The sequence below is a fragment of the Phyllostomus hastatus genome, unplaced genomic scaffold, assembly GCF_019186645.2.
Source record: "Phyllostomus hastatus isolate PE091 unplaced genomic scaffold, TTU_PhHast_1.1 phas_contig_198, whole genome shotgun sequence".
NCBI lineage: Eukaryota > Metazoa > Chordata > Mammalia > Chiroptera > Phyllostomidae > Phyllostomus > Phyllostomus hastatus.
Window position 1 is genome coordinate 7091364 of NW_025333715.1, and position 15614 is coordinate 7106977.

Consider the following 15614-nt stretch of genomic DNA (forward strand, 5'->3'; position numbering starts at 1 on the left):
TCGTCAGGGCGGCGCAGGGCCCCATCTGCCTAGGTGAATGTGTCCTTCCTGGTTGGCGCTGTGGGGACGCAGGTCCCAGGCCCATGTCTTAGGGAGCTCCAGAACCTTCTCTCGTTGCTTCCCTTCTCCCACACCTGGGGAATGCTGGTCTCAGGAAAATCCTTTTCCACGTGGTGTGTGTGTGAATGTGTGTGTGTAATGGGTATGGGGGGAGGATAGAAGAGGTAACTATCTCAAAACACTATCTGGCAGGTCCAGCATCTAGAATGAATGAATGAATGAGTGAATGAATGAATGGGCCAGCCGGCCCCTCAGTCCTAGACACTGTGCTCCGTGCTGGCCTCGCAGGGACGGAGACGAGGACAGCTCTGGGACGGGAGACTCGGAAGCCACCTGGACCTTCCAGTGCTGAGTGCACGGAGAGGCCACGCTCAGGCCAGGGGCGGGCACTCACCCTCCCTTAGCTTTTGTCCTCCCTCTAGGGACCTGGCTGGCCCCTTGGGCATTGCTGCCCCCTGGAAGGTCTGGTCCAAGTGCACCCTCCTCTCCTTTGCTCTCTCACAGCCAGGATGAGCTGGGATTTTAAGAAAGACTTGACCAAGTGGCTGGCTAGGGACAGTACCAGCCCTCTCACCCCCAGCACTCAGGTTCCCTGGTGGCAGGGCGACATCTGCGTGGACACAGTGCTGGCCATGCTGTCCTCTACAGCTGGCGTGGTGGCCCTGCTCCTGCTCGAATTCAGCTGCCCTACAGTCCCAGTCACCTGCTCCGTCCATGTCCCTTCCAGGACCCTGGTGTTTTCCAGGTTGCACCTCTTCAGATGCCCGCAGCCACGCCCCCTCCCTACCCCGCCCAGGCCGCCCTGCGGGTAGCTCAGGCCTCAGAGACCATCCTTGCAGGATGATGCAGGTCAGGCCCCACTGACGCGCACACAGCCTTGCTCCTCAGGGCCACCTCCGTGTGGCAGCCAGTGTAGCTGCACTCTGAGAACCACGGGCGTTGGCGTTACCAAGGGCGCTGCTGTCCCACTCCCACCTGGGAGCCCCTCTGCTGTCTGCTGGCCTTCCAGGACTCTGGTTTTACTTAGTGTGATGTCCTCAAGGTCCAGTAGTGTTGGAGCGTGGGTCAGCATTTCCTCCCTTTTCTGTTGGCTGGGCCACATGGTGCTTTTCCAGCCATCTGTCGGTGGACACTGGGTTGCTCCCACCTGTGGGCTAGTGTGAGCACTGCCACAGTAAGCAGTGCTTCCGGGGGGCTGGGGAATGGAGGGCCAGGCCCAGAACCAGGTGCTGAAATTCCTGGTCTCCTTAAACTCCCACCCAGTCCTTGTAGGACAGTCCCCGTGTTGCAGCTGAACGAGATCACCAGGGAGGAAGCTGGGGCTTGACACCAAGCCCGTCGGACTCTCAAGCCAGCGCCAGTGAGAGTGATCATTGCCGATTAGCATCATCAGGGAAGGCTTCCTGGAGGAAGGGGCGTGAGCTGTGCCTTGAGAGGCTCATGATGCCCTAGACATACCACAGTTTGCGCTGTTGGTGTCATTGCAGCTTTATTTGCAGAAACCCGCCCTAACCAGTGGATGAAACCCTCAGTCGTGACCTCTCCCGGCTCCAGGCTGCGTCCGGCCGTCCTCACTCCCCGGGCTCCTCTCTCCCCAGGTGTGCTGAGATGATCATCAACATGGACAGCAGCCAGGTGCACAGCAAAGACCCACGCTACGGCGCCAGCCCCCTCCACTGGGCCAAGAACGCGGAGGTAGGTGGAGTCCAGGGCAGTGGTGGGCAGGGGGCAGGTCCCCGGGGCCTTCGCTCTCAGCCGCCTGAGGAAGGAGGTTCCTGAGGGGACCCCAAGGCTGGCGCTTGGGGGTTGCGCTCACAGTGGGCCGCCGGCAGACAAGCCCAAGGAGAGATGACACCCTGGCGTTGCTCACTGGCGCAGTGACAGTGCCCCCCTGTGGCTTTCTCCTGTGTGCGCTGGGTGTCCGAGGTCCTGCCCCTGGAGGTGTGGGGTCAGCAGGGTGGTGCGGGAGGAAACTGCATAAACCGTCAGGTGCCTCGCACGCAGAGGCGGCGGTGGATGGAGATGCTGCCGCCACCTCCTCCCACGGCATCTCCTCTGGGGCCTCCCCCCGCCCCCGAGCCCCGCTCCGGCCCCCTGGGAGGGTAGAGGGCTCTGGTCTCTCACCTCCGGGAGCACGGCTCAGATGGCCCCGGAGGGCGCGGCCTGCTCCTGGCCGTGACGGGCCAGCAGGTGGACATGCCGGCCCCTGCAGGGCACCGTCTGCATGCCAGGAGCCGGCCACCGGAGTCAGGCCCCTTTCTGTATGTTTTGTCACTCACTGTCACCACCTCGATGAGGGGGGGACCTGCATTCCCATTTTACAGCAGAGAAAACTGAGGCACAGAGGGGCGCAGTGACCCACCCACGCTCAGACAGCTGGGAGGCAGCGGCGCTGCTCAAGCGCCTGGGGCTCCGACATCCAGGCTCCCTCCTCGGGGCCGCTGCGGGGCAGGAGTGTGTGCTGCCAAGTGTCTGCCTCTTCAGGGTCCCAGGGGAGGTGACGAGGGGTGGGGCTGTTCTGGGGCCGGGCCCGGGCCGGCGGGGGGACCTTTGCAGGGAGGCGTGGGCCCTGCGGGCCCCAGAGGAGGCCTTGGAAGCCCCTGAAAGCAGTGGGCACACCTTCGGCTCTTGTGCCCCAGTCCTGGGTGCTGATGGCGTGGGACCCAGGCCCAGAGCCACCCCGCAGGACCGGGGCCTGCCGCCCAGGCCCCTTCCGCTGCTGGAACTTGCCCTCTGAGGGGGGGAGTGGCAGTGCCCGGCTGACCGGGGCTGGGGCCCTGCCCCCACAGATGGCCCGCCTGCTGCTGAAACGAGGCAGCGACGTGAACGGCACCAGCTCTGCGGGCAACACTGCGCTGCACGTGGCGGTGATGCGCGGCCGCTTTGACTGCGTGATGGTGCTGCTGACCCACGGGGCCCACGCCGACGCCCGCGGAGAGCACGGCAACACGCCGCTGCACCTGGCCATGTCGGTGAGCCGCGTGGGGGGAGGGGGGGCCGGCGCGTGTGCGTCTCCTCCGCGCCCGCGAACGCGGCATGAGACGTGAGAGGGGAAGGCCCAGCCCCGGCACTGACCGTGGCCGTGGGCGCTCGTGTGCCCTCTGTCGGCCTCGGGGCCTCCCCGGGGCACGGAGGTGTCCGCTCTCCCCTGGCAGTGTGGTCGAGAGGAGTCCGTGGCGGACCCTTGGTGGCCAGGAGGGACATCTGAGTGACAGGTGCAGGCTGGCCGGAGCGAGCGCCCCGCAGGGGTCGTCCTCCTCCCCTCTGTCCTTAGGGAGCAGCGCCCCCCTGCCTGTCGTTCTCATCTCCTCTCAGGTCCCCGGGGGCGGGGCCGGCTTCCACGCCTGGGTGGCCCACGGTGGGCGTCGGTTTGCGCCCGTGAAGGCCCCGCAGTGCCGTCTCTCGGGCTGCAGCACACTCGTGAACTGCTTTTACAAGGGGGTGCTTAACTGTTTCTGTGCGTCGGCTTGTTGTTAGACTTAGGTTTGTTTTGAAGGGAATGTTGTATCACTACCCCAGCGTGGCCAAACCAGCACCACGGAGGAAAGGTGACTGGAAAAGAGCCACGTCACAGGTGTTTGAAACACACATACTTACCTGTGCCTGTGTGAATCCGATGGTGTGTGAACCGCTGTTCAAACAGCTGCCTTCTGGACACACCTCCTCGTCCTTGAGGGAGGGAAAGGGCCCCTGGGAAGCGGGAGGTAATAAGACCAGAGCTCTGGCCTCCCGGCTGCCAGTCTTCAGGCTGGCTCTGGGACACCAAGCCGTGCACCCCCACCCCGCCGCCCGGCGGTAACCACAGTGCTGTGTGTGGGGAGAGCACCCTTGGGGGCTGCCGTCACGGGGGACGGGCACTGGGTCACCCCCCCCAGGACTGGCACCCTGGACCAGGCGGGCAGACAGCCTTCCCTTTCCTTGCCATCACCAGCTGACCCTTCAGTGTCCCCATGGTCCCTGGGTCAGGGGTCATAGCTGTGTTGTTTCCTGTGAGGAGGAGCTGGTGAGGCTGGAGACCGGGTGAGTGCTGCCGGCTTCTGCCTGGATTCCGAGACCCTCACCTGGGGGCGCTAAGCCTGCTTGTCAGGGCACCAGCCTTCAGAGTGTGGACTTCGAAGCACCAGATCGGTGGGGTCGGGGGTCAAAGGTCCCAGTGTCCTTTCCCGTGCTGAGGGCCAGCGAGAAGCCCACCGAGTTGATGGGTAGGGTGGAAGAGGCCAGAGTCCCTTTCCTCTTCGTTTTCCTGAGCTGTTGCATACCTGCCTCCCACCCCCCACCCCCAACAGAAAGACAACGTGGAGATGGTCAAGGCCCTCATTGTGTTCGGGGCAGAGGTGGACACCCCAAATGACTCTGGGGAGACTCCTGCCTTCATAGCCTCCAAGATCAGCAAACGTATGTGCTCACCTCTCTGGGTCCAGCATTGGGCAGGGATGGTGGGGAGCCGGGCTGGGGATGGAGGGCCCAGCTCCCAGGTGCCAGCATCTTGTTTGCGCCCACCCCCTGGCTCCCTGCGCAGGGTTTCTAGGAAGCCCTGGGAGGCTGAGACTGGAAGCTTCCTTTTCCCAAGACCTGGGTCCCTGACCAGTCAGGAGATGGAGCCCGCCAAGGGCCTTGCTCAGCCAGTGTCCTCTCCTGTGCGGCCCGTCCCACCCCAGCGTGCCAGGGTGCAGGGAGCGGGACAGAGGGGACCACAGCCTTCTTCCTCAGCCTTGGGGAATCCACTGATGGAACCCTGCATTAGTGTGCATGCGTGCCCCGTGCTCACAGGCAGGTTGTGTGCATTACATCACTCACGTGTGCGTGCATGTCCCATGCTCACAGGCAGGCTGCATGCATTACACCACTCATGTGTGCATGCATGCCCATGCTCACAGGCAGGCTGCATGCACCCCATGCTCACTTAGTGAGACCTTGGCCTTGGGCTGGAAAAAACAGATTCTTCTCACCCGAAGCCTGGACCCCCCTGGAGGGTTTCAGGGAGCTGTGGAGTTTGCTGTGGGTGTGCACCCACCCGTGTGCGCAAGCACGCGTGTGTGCATGGGCACACTGTTTCTTGTGGCTTCCTTTTCCGTCATCCCGTTCGTCAGAGGGGAGTAAATCCCCGCTGGCTGGCCAGCCGGCCAGTCCCTCTGAGCTCTGCAGGAGACGCTCCCTCCGGCACTTGGGAGGACTGCAGCGTTGGGAGGTGGGAGTCTTGTTCTCTCCACCAGGGTCCGAGGGAAAGACAGAGTTCCCAGAACAGTCAGGCGGGGCACCACCGGCCGCTCCTTCTGTTTTGCATGGCCCAGCTGGGGTCTCCCCCAGGCCCAGGAAGCTGCTTTGGGTGAAGCAGACTGGAGCCTGCGCGCCCTGCCCGGGTAGCCTGGCAGACGGGAGAGGGGCCGTTTGTGGAAGGGAGGACCCTGCCCTCCCATGATGATATCACTTCTGACCCCGTGCGATCTCCCCCTCCCCACACTGTCGCCAGTTGCCACCAGGAAGGTACTCTTAACCCTGCTGAGATCCATAGGGGCCAGCCACCACTTGCCACTCCTCCCAGGGACCCCCACGGAGCCGGGCTCCCCAGCAGCACAGCATTTCTCCTGTTCCCTGGAGAGGTCTCAGCCCCTGCCACCAGCAATCAGCTTAAACAACCTAGGTAGGCCCTCCCCCGCCCCGTGTTCCCTGCTGTCCAGCTGGTTCCCAGGCCCCCAGATCAGAGCTCCTGGGAGCACAGGGCCTCAGTGCGGCAGCCCCCGAAACAGGCAGGGCGGGCGGGCGGGCAGGGTGCATTAGCCTCTGGGGGCAGCTAGCAGCTCTTGGAGCCCGGAGGCCGGGGGGGTTGTTCCCTGGCCCACACCCCACCATGCTTTTCCCCGGAGAGGACATCCTGGACTCAGGTCTCAGGTCTGGGTGTGCCCTGGCACCCATGAGGTGAGCGCTTTCATGGCTCTCCGTGTCCCCTGGGAGCCCTGGGTGCCAGAGCCACTGGCCCTCCGGCTTCAGCGGGTGTTTCTGCAGCGCTGCTGCGTCCCTGTTGGGCCTGAGGCCGAGTGCTCGCTCCCGCGCCGGCCTGTTCAGCTCAGTGGCTTACGGGCTTGGGATCGGGAAAGGCAGCCAGTGTCGGCCCCCAGGTGTCCTGGGCTCCGTGGAGGCGGCCCTGAGGAGACTCTGGGTCTCCTGTGGGCAGTCCACCCCGGGCCCTCAACTGTCTGAGAGTGGGGTCCCCGATCAGGGTAGTCAGAAACCCATGGTTGGCAAGCCAGCCTCTTTTTCATTTTTGCTGTTGGGGAAGCAGACACCGGCACCCCCACCCAGGATCGCCCAGCCAGGCCTGGGGCGCTGCACAGGCAGGGCCAGCAGCCCGTCAGTCCTTCCAGCTCCGCCTCTCTCCTCCGCCTGCCCACCCCCACCCGGAGCCTGCCCCCCATCTTTATCTCTCACTTTTGCAGGCATTCAGTCTCCCAAGCCAGGCTGGATGGTGGGCCCGGGGCGCGGCGTCCGATGGGTAACGCCCTGGGCCTAGAGGGGCCGCAGAGCCCGCCATGCCCCGAGTCCCCCGTAGCCAAGCTCCTCCTTCCGTCTCTCAGCTGCGAGCCAGCACGCACCCCTTTCCCTACCACCCCTGCCTGGCGCTTTGTCCGCCACCTCTCCTGGCCGGTCTCCCGCTTAGCTTGCCCACTCTCTGGCCACTTGCCCTGGTGACGGGCCACCTACCGTCTTGCTCCCTGCTGCCTGCTGCCTGCTGCCTGCTTCTAGACTCGGCGCACAGTGCTGTGGGGGGCCCGTCAGGCCGGAAGATGTGGCTCTGCCGCCAGCCGCCTGGGGCCGGGCTGCTCGTCAGGAGGGCAGCTTGGGGACAGGGTGGGCCTTGGGCACATGAACGGAGTGGACGGGCGCATCCAAGTCGAGGCCACTGAGGAGGTTTCCAGAAGGGTCAGGATGCAGGGCCTCTGAAGAGTTGCTTGGGCCGTCTCCCTCCCTTCATGGGGTTAAATGCCCAGGCGCATCCTGACTCAGCCCTTTTGGCTGTGACCTTGGGCGAGTCATGTGACCCCTTTGAGCCTCGTCTGTGAAATGGGAACAGCAGCTGCAGTGCTGGGGGTTGTCGGTCACGCCGGGCGGACGGGCAGGAAACCGCGCTGTGAGCCGCAGAGCACAGGACCCTCGGGCGCCCGGGCCTCGCAGCTTTGGGAGGCAGATGCTGAGGCAAATCCGGGCACTGGCCGGGCCGGCTGGGGCCCCTTCCCAGGGCAGCGGGCTCCCATCCGTTCCAGCCGTGTCTCCAGAGGGGCTGTGGGCTCCGACTCAGCTGCTTCCTGGGACAAGGAGCTCTTCCTGGGGGCCGCAGGCCGAGCTCCCGCTGGGGACCGTGGGGTGAGGGCACAGCTTCAGATCTGCCCCCGAGCCGGCCCTGCCCAGCCGCCCTGTGCCCGCAGAGCTGCAGGACCTCGTGCACATCTCCCGGGCCCGGAAGCCGACCTTCATCCTGAGCTCCACGCGGGACGAGAAGCGCACGTGAGTGAGGAGGGAAGGGCACCGCACATGCGAGGCCTCCGCCGGGCGTCCGCAGAGGGCTCTGCGGTTTTGTCCAGCCCGCCCGCAGTCCTGCGGGGCGGCTCAAGTCCCCTGTGGTTCGCAGCCGGAAGACGGAATCTGTAGAGAGCCTGGGTCCGCTCCTTTGTCAGCGGCTGTGCAGGCGCTGGGTCACACGATGGAGCTGGCTGCCGTCCTGTCCCTCCCCCGAGACCCTGCCACGGCTGTGGGGGAGGTGGTGGCCCACAGCCCTCTGGAGAGACCAGGGCCTGCTCCCAACCCTGCCTCCCTGCACTGAGCTGGTGGACTGGGCTGCTTGCCCGAGCCCCACGGTGCACCCGGACCCGCTGCAGGAGGCAGGCCTGCGTGGTGGGCTAACAGAGAAGAGGCCCACGTCACGTCCTGGGCGACAGTCCCAGGCCCAGAACCAGCGCCACCAGCGTAGCCGGCCACCGGGATAGACGTGGTTCTCATGGGCAGCTCTCCCTGCTCCTCCCCTGGCAATAGAGGTGGCTTACTCTCTGTCTGCTGCTGTCCTGCGCTCCCACCCCAGCAGCCTTCCTAGGGAGAGCTTAGTGACCGCAGAACCTGAGTCCCCCAGTGGTTGAGTCCTTCTCAAGGTCACACTGAGTGAGTGTCAGAGTAGAGACAGGCCCAGGTCTTCCAAGCCAGGCGCGTTCTGCGGCTGGGGGCTGTCTCCTGGCCGGGCCACCATGCCAGCCCCGGCAGGGGGCAGGGCAGGCTCCCATAGGCACAGGTTCCGTGTGCTCACACAGCTGCCCCGGCAGCGACGCCCAGGGTCGGGGGTTTGAGTGCAGAGGTGGAGTGCTGGGCTGTGACGGAGCCCTCCCCCGTCCCGCTGCCGTCCCCACCGCAGCCACGACCACCTGCTCTGCCTGGACGGAGGGGGTGTGAAAGGCCTGGTCATCATCCAGCTCCTCATCGCCATCGAGAAGGCCTCGGGCATCGCCACCAAGGACCTGTTCGACTGGGTGGCCGGGACCAGCACGGGAGGCATCCTGGCCCTGGCCATTCTGCACAGTGAGGGTGGCCCCTGGACGGCGGGTGCAGGGCGGGTCGGGGTCAGGACTGGTCAGCTTCTGGGCTGGACTTGCCTAGACTCAAGTGATACGTCCTTCACGGAGCTGTCTGGGCCGCTCGAGGAGGCGTCCACCTGCGGGGGCAGGTGCGGGGCGGGGGGCTCGGTCAGTGCCTGTGGCCACTGTGCTCGGGCCCGGTGCCTCTCCCCACCCCCGCCCGACGCCCCTGTCCCTAGGCAAGTCCATGGCCTACATGCGCGGCGTGTACTTCCGCATGAAGGACGAGGTGTTCCGGGGCTCGCGGCCCTACGAGTCGGGGCCCCTGGAGGAGTTCCTGAAGCGGGAGTTTGGCGAGCACACCAAGATGACGGACGTCAGGAAGCCCAAGTGAGCCTGCTGTGTGTGTGTGGGGCGGGGGGGGGGGGGCACTGCGGCCGCGGCCCCAGCTCTACGCCCCGTTGGCTGTTCTGGGGCCGAGGCTCCCAGTCCCGGTCTGATTAAAGCTGGTGGGGGCGGGGGCGGGCAGGGCGGAGCGGCTTCTCCCCGAGGAAACGAGGGACTTCTGGAGGACCGGGGTGGAAAATAGCCTCCACCCATATCGGATGTTTTCCCCACCCGAATGGCTCAACCTAGGGGCAGGGGGGTCGATTCTCAGCTGACGCACGTTCAGGACTAATGTGCTGAGCACGGCTGCTCCCCGGGATCCCTGTGTGTGTGAGCACATGCGCACACGACGGGGAGGGCGGAGCAGGTGCGAGCAGCAGGTGGCAAGGCTTGCCATGTGGCTGGGAGACAAGGGCCCCAAAAGGGTGGCAGCCGTACAAGGAAGGCGGTGCGGGCTTAGTTCAAGGGGTTCCGGAAGAGCCTCCAGCACCGCTACTTGGTGGCACCCCCCGCCCCGGAATCACTTTACTGTCTGTGTCATTCCCATCTTGCCTGCCAGGCAGGGGGCTTCTGTCTCTTCTGCAGCCCCAGCCCCTCGCACAGCGCCTGCCCCAGAGCCTGCCACTGGAAAGTGTTCATCACTGGCTGTCTGTGCGTGCAAGGGGCAGAGGGCTGAGGGTGGGGTGGTCCGGGAGGGCTTCCTGGAGGAAGGGAAGTGTGAGTGAGACCTAGAGGGCTTGGGAGGATTTGTTTTTATAGTAAAGCTTTTTCCCCCCATTGAAGAATAATGTATAGTCTTTTAAGGAGAGTTGGAAAATATCATCCAAGACTAACTAATCAAAGACAGTGTTTTAAAAACATTTTTGTATATTTTATCCTGGATTTCTTTTCTCTTTTTTATGGTGAAGTAAAACTTACATTTAGAAAATGACATAAAACCACATCAGTGAATAAGTAGGAAGCAAATGCTCACGTGACCACCTGCCAGAGGTCCAGAAGCCCCTTGACTACATGCCCCACCGCCATCACAGCTTCCCGTCCCACTGGGGTAGCCACTGTTCCCCTGACTGCAGCGGGATTTCCCGGGCCCAGAAGGAGTCGTTCTGTGTGTGCTCTCTCCCCGACACCGCTGCTGCTGGGTTGGGAGCACGGGCCCTGCGGCTGGGGGCGGGCTGTGCTTCCCCGTCCTCCTCCCTCATCAGACGGCCCACAGTTGCTTCTCTGAGTCCCTCCAACGCACACGCAGGCTGCGTCCAGGTCGGAGCTCTTGCAGACAGAGCTGCAGCGACCCCCGTGGGGCTTGCTTTCTGGCCCGCGCGTGTACAGGTGCCCTGGAGCGTGTATGCGCCTGGGAGTGGGGCTGCCGACTGTCGGGGCGCCCGGCCACCCCATCAGGTCCTGCCCAACCGTCCTCCAGAGGGCTGGTTTCTGTTTTCACCCCATCTGCCTTTTCTTGAGAGTTCTGTCGCTCTGCATTTTTGCAAATTGTCCAGCATTTTTGCCTTTACAGACCTGGGGGGTGTTAGGTGGTATATCTGTGTGCTTTGAATTCTCGTCTCCCTGATGACTGGGGAGGTTGAAACAGCTTTTCATATCACAGGTTTCAAGGCCCTTTGGATTTCCTCTTTTTGTAACTGTTCCTGTTCAAGCGCTTTGCCGATTTTGGGCAAAATTGGGTTGTGTGATTTGGGGATTATGAGGCTTCTTAATGATCTTTTCTTATTTTGTGAAAACTAGTCCTTTGACGGGTGTGTGGATTTGAAATCTTTCTCCCACTCCACGGCTTGTCTTCTCGCTCTCTGTAAGGTGTTTTGGTGGTGAACAGGTGTTCTCAACATAGGAGAACTTATAAACGTTTTCCTTCGTATAGTTTGTTCCTTTTATGTCGAGTCCGAGATCAAGTCGGCTCCGGTCTGACCAGTGCTCTTTCGGAGGCCATTGGCCTGTTTTCTCGGGACGCCTCAACGTGCTTCTCTGCGTCTCGTGCTCTGCGGCCAGTTGTGTTAGGACACATCCCAACGCGGATCCCCTCCCGCTCCCCCTGCACGGGGGTTTGTCAGTCTCTTGCCGTCCTCGGACCAGCGTCTCTCCCCAGCCCAGGGAGCCGTCTCGCTGACGCTCGCCTCCGCGCCGTCCCCACTCCTGCCCGCTCCTCTGGAGCCCCAACGAGACACGGTTAGACCGGCCTCTCCTCCGTGTCTCTCAGCTGCGCTTTGTGCTTCTGCCTTCTGTCGCTTGGCCGCTCTGAGTGGCATTCTGGGTAATTCCCACTCTCCCGTCTTCCAGTTCACAAAGTCTCTCTGCGGCTCCATCTAAATCTCCATTTCCCACATCCACTGAGTTGGGGTTGTTTTTTTTTTTCCTGTTGGTTTGTTGTTTAATTTCTAGAAGTACTCTTTGGTTCTTCACATATTCTAGGTCGTTACATATAGCTTCCTGTTCCCTGAAGGTGTTGTATCGGGCTTGCCCTTGATGCCTGTAAACGTTGTCAGAATGACTCTTTCATACTCTCTGAGGATGCAGACGTCTGCACTCTGTGTGGGTGTGTTCCACTGTTCACGCTGGCTTTTGCTGGTTCACGTCCATGGTGTTTTATTTCACGGTGCGCCCCTCCGCCCCTGCACTTGTTACCTGTGTGGTGTGCCTTCGTGCCGAAGAAGAGTATGCGCAGACCCTGTGAGGCCGGAGTAAGGGCGCCTGCCTTCAGGGTGTCCTGTGCCGTCTCTTTAAGGCCCCCAGCTCCACGCCCGTCTAGGGCCACTCTAACGCGATTCTTGATGTGCACGTTTGGAGACTTGCCCCGGCGATGCCGATCGGAAGGAGCGCGAGTCGTGGCTGTTCCTCCTCGGGGAGTGTCTTCTCCCTCCTCTGCCCCTGGCCGGGGCAACTCCCCGCACCCCCTGCGGGCCTGGGACAGGGGCAGGTTTATTTCTGGTCCCCCTTGTCCGAGAGTGCAGCCTTCTGGGGTCCCAGCCTAACATAGGGAGGGTCTCTCACTAGACCCCCAGCCTTCGGGGGGCCCTGGGGTCCGACATCGTCCCCCTGGCCCTGTGTGCCGCCCACCCTGACGGACGCGTTGACTGAGCCGGTGCCCGCCCTCGGCTCGGAGCCGTGTCTGCGCCCCGCTCACCTCTCCGGGCCCCGCTCACCCTTAGGAGTGGCCCCCCCCCCGGCGGCCCCCTTCTATCTCGTCAGCTCTGCGCTTTTAAGTGAAATGAGCTGCGGCGTGCTGTGCACGCCGTCCTGGGCCTCGTTGCCCAGTGACCGCGACGCCGCTCGGCGCCCGCTGCCCATCAGTACGTGCGGAGAGACCCCCCCACCCCGCAGGTGGCAGCTCCCTCGCGGCCGGTCGTTTGCTCTGACAAGCGGTGCCGCCCTTGAGACCCTCATGCGTGCCCACCCCCACGCGTGCGGCAGCGCCCCGGGGGTGAGTTCCCGCAAGTGGACTGCCAGGGGCAGAGGGACAGGGGCCTCAGCTGTCCTGCCCTCGCCTCTCTGCAGGGTGATGCTGACGGGGACGCTGTCCGACCGGCAGCCGGCCGAGCTCCATCTCTTCCGGAATTACGAGGCCCCGCAGTCTGTGCGGGAGCCTCGTTTCGGCCAGAACATTAACCTAAAGCCTCCGACTCACCCCTCAGGTGAAAACAGTGTGGGAAGCATCTGTGGGAAGCGATTGGCCGGCAAGGCTGCGGGGCGGTGGGTGGGAGTCGTGGGCTTGCCACTGGGCACCCCTAGCCCCCCACCCTCTCACCTGCTGCCCTGAGTTCTTTCTGGCTGAGGACGGGCAGAGCCGGGGAGGCGTCGGGCCTCAGACAGGCCGGAGGAGGCCCCCGGTGGTCCTCAGCCACACCTGCCTCCTGCCAGGCTGGCAGGGCCGGACGGCACGGCTTTGTCGGGCCTGTTCCTGAAGAGTTCCCTGCGTCTCCCTGGTCCCGCAGCCTGCACGCCCTCACCCACACCCACCGCGCTCCAAAGAGCTCGGGCTTACACCAGCCCCTTGCCCCACCGAGCCACCCCCTCCCCCACCCGCAGAGCAGCTGGTGTGGCAGGCGGCCCGGAGCAGCGGGGCAGCGCCCACCTACTTCCGGCCTATTGGGCGCTTCCTGGACGGCGGGCTGCTGGCCAACAACCCGACGCTGGACGCCATGACGGAGATCCATGAGTACAACCAGGACATGATCCGCAAGGTGAGCACTAAGTGGTGTGGGAGCCTCTGGGTCTGGGTCCCGGCTCTGCCCGCCCCTCTGAGCGGGCTCACCGACAGCACCGGCCTGGGGCCTGTCCGGAGGCTTCCTTGCGCTCCTGCGTGTCGAGTCTTTAGGACAGTGCCTGACCCCGAGTGTGCCACATCCTTGCTGGCCTTGGTCACCGCTGGGGCCATCCCTAAGTTCTGGGTGCAGCCCCTGGATGGGGAAGCAGGGGCTCTGCCTTCAGAGAGGTGAGCGCCCTCTAGGGGCCACATCGAGCAGGGCAGGCTTTCTGGAGGAGGAGGCTGTGGGACGAGGAAGGGTGGTCTGACATCATCCATCTAAGCTGCCTCCCGTTGCGGACCACGACCCCGGGTGGGAGTGGCTCAACAAGGTCACCCAGCAGGTAGGCCGCAGCGCTTGTTCTGGGGCAAAGGCGGAGGCAGGACAGGAAGGGCTGCTGCCGCAGGAGGCCCCGCCCATCTCCTCATGCTCCCGGGACCCCAGAGTTGGGCCTGTCACACCCCTGGGAAAGGCCCACCAGGGCAAGGTCTCCTCTCACCACCCCTGTCCTGCCTCCATCAGGGTCAGGGTGACAAGGTGAAGAAACTCTCCCTCGTCGTCTCTCTGGGGACAGGGAGGTCCCCACAGGTACCCGTGACCTGTGTGGACGTCTTCCGCCCCAGCAACCCCTGGGAACTGGCCAAGACTGTTTTTGGAGCAAGGGAACTGGGCAAAATGGTGGTGGACTGCGTGAGTATGGGCCTCTCAGCGCCAGGATGATGCCGTCACCTCTCCGGGGCACCTTGGGTGTCAGGGAGGCTCCCCCAGCCCTCTCTAGCGAGCCTAGGGCAGGGGGTCCCCGATGCAGAGTCTCTGTACCAGCAGGGACCCTCGGGGGTCACCTCCAGTGGGGTCTCAAGTTGTAGCTGTGGGTCCCTTCCTCCAAATAGCCCCGTGCGGAAGCCTGGAAAATCGGGTGGACCACAGCTGCGGGGGTGGGGTCCCGGGGGGGCGTGGAGGCCTGTCCCCGCAGCACCCGCCCGCCCCCACCATGCTCGCTGACCCTAAAAGGGCCCTGCCGAGCACCTGTCAGAGCCACAGACTGTGTCCCTCTGCTTACACAACTGGGACAGTTGCTGCAGCCCAGCAGCGACTCTGGGACTTGCCCAGAGTCCCTCCACTGACCGTGGCTAAGCCAGAGGGGAACCCGGGGGTCCCAGGCAGGCGCTGTGGGTGCGGCGTGTGCTGGGTGCTCACGGGGGCTGCTTCTCGCCAGTGCACGGATCCAGACGGGCGGGCCGTGGACCGGGCCCGGGCCTGGTGCGAGATGGTCGGCATCCAGTACTTCAGGTGGGTCTCCGCCCGCCCGGCCCTCAGCCCCCTCCCCACCCCGCCCCCCAGCCCGGCGGGGTCTGACGACCTTCCCCACTCCCACCCTCGGCACAGACCTTTCCTCTTCCAAATCCTAGCCGAGAGTCCTGGGTGACCCCTTTTCCTTGACTTGGGCAGACTGAACCCCCAGCTGGGGATGGACATCATGCTGGACGAGGTCAGCGACTCGGTGCTGGTCGGCGCCCTCTGGGAGACCGAGGTCTACATTTACGAGCACCGAGAGCAGTTCCAGAAGCTCGTCCAGTCGCTGCTGTCACCGTAGGGCCGCCAGGCCCCAGCGCCGCCCGCCACCCGACCCCGCTGGGCAGGTGGCTGAGGCCCGAGCACCACACCGCTGGGCAGCGCCAGGCCGGGCTGCTGTGTCCACAGGCGGGGCCTCGGGGCGCTGGGCTTCCGCCCGAGGCTGGGACCGCAGGCCTCTCTCCCCCTCTGTCCCGGCCTTCTGGCGCTCTCTGTGGCTCCAGGCCCACAGAGCCTGGAGTCGCACCCTGGAGTCTCGCCGGGGCCTGCTCCCTGCCTGCCGAGGACAATTGACTCCCAGGCCCCTCAACCTCTCGTGTCAAACACCAGGGGCGCCCAGCTGTGCCCCAGCCCTCGGCTCTCCCAGGTCCCCTGGGGGTGCCGCTGCCCCACCCGCCCGTCCTCTGCCTTCTCCCCGGTGGGCGGGGCTGGAGAAGCTACAGACACCGGCCACCACCCGCCCTAGCAGCAGGGACAGCCCACGCTCAAGGAGTGTGTACCTCGTTCAACTTTGCCCCCTAGTACACGGCCCAGCCACCTGCACCCCTCAGAGCCACCCCGCCCCGCCCCTTGAGCTTGCTCCAGCTCCCAACGGTCGCTCCTGAGACTTAAGTTATTCTTCCCGACAGGACTGGTTCATCGGCGGGGCGGGGTGGGGCGGGGCGGGGCTGGCCCGGCCCAGACTGTGAAATAAACGGTCTGACTCCCGTTGCCCTGGGTTGTGTGTGCTGTGGTGTGAGTGCTCCCTGCAGCCTTGTCCTCCAGCCTGGCCGTGGTCTTCATGTGCCCA

General features: G+C 64.2%; 1 protein-coding gene across 2 annotated transcripts in view; it reads left to right on the plus strand.

Annotated features, from left to right (window-relative positions):
• PLA2G6 (phospholipase A2 group VI) overlaps positions 1-15557 on the plus strand; it is a 49129-nt gene extending 33572 nt beyond the window's left edge. Inside the window, exons 6-17 of one of the 2 annotated variants that reach the window (XM_045834802.1) lie at positions 1659-1755; positions 2850-3032; positions 4347-4455; positions 5531-5701; positions 7482-7560; positions 8456-8619; positions 8855-9005; positions 12504-12640; positions 13035-13189; positions 13775-13942; positions 14469-14542; positions 14702-15557. In XM_045834802.1, the coding sequence (XP_045690758.1) occupies positions 1659-1755; positions 2850-3032; positions 4347-4455; positions 5531-5701; positions 7482-7560; positions 8456-8619; positions 8855-9005; positions 12504-12640; positions 13035-13189; positions 13775-13942; positions 14469-14542; positions 14702-14846 (1633 nt within the window). In that variant the 3' untranslated portion in view covers positions 14847-15557. The remainder of the gene's footprint in view (positions 1-1658; positions 1756-2849; positions 3033-4346; positions 4456-5530; positions 5702-7481; positions 7561-8455; positions 8620-8854; positions 9006-12503; positions 12641-13034; positions 13190-13774; positions 13943-14468; positions 14543-14701) is intronic. The other variant, XM_045834803.1, reaches the window with a different exon arrangement.
• Positions 15558-15614: the final 57 nt, after the last annotated feature.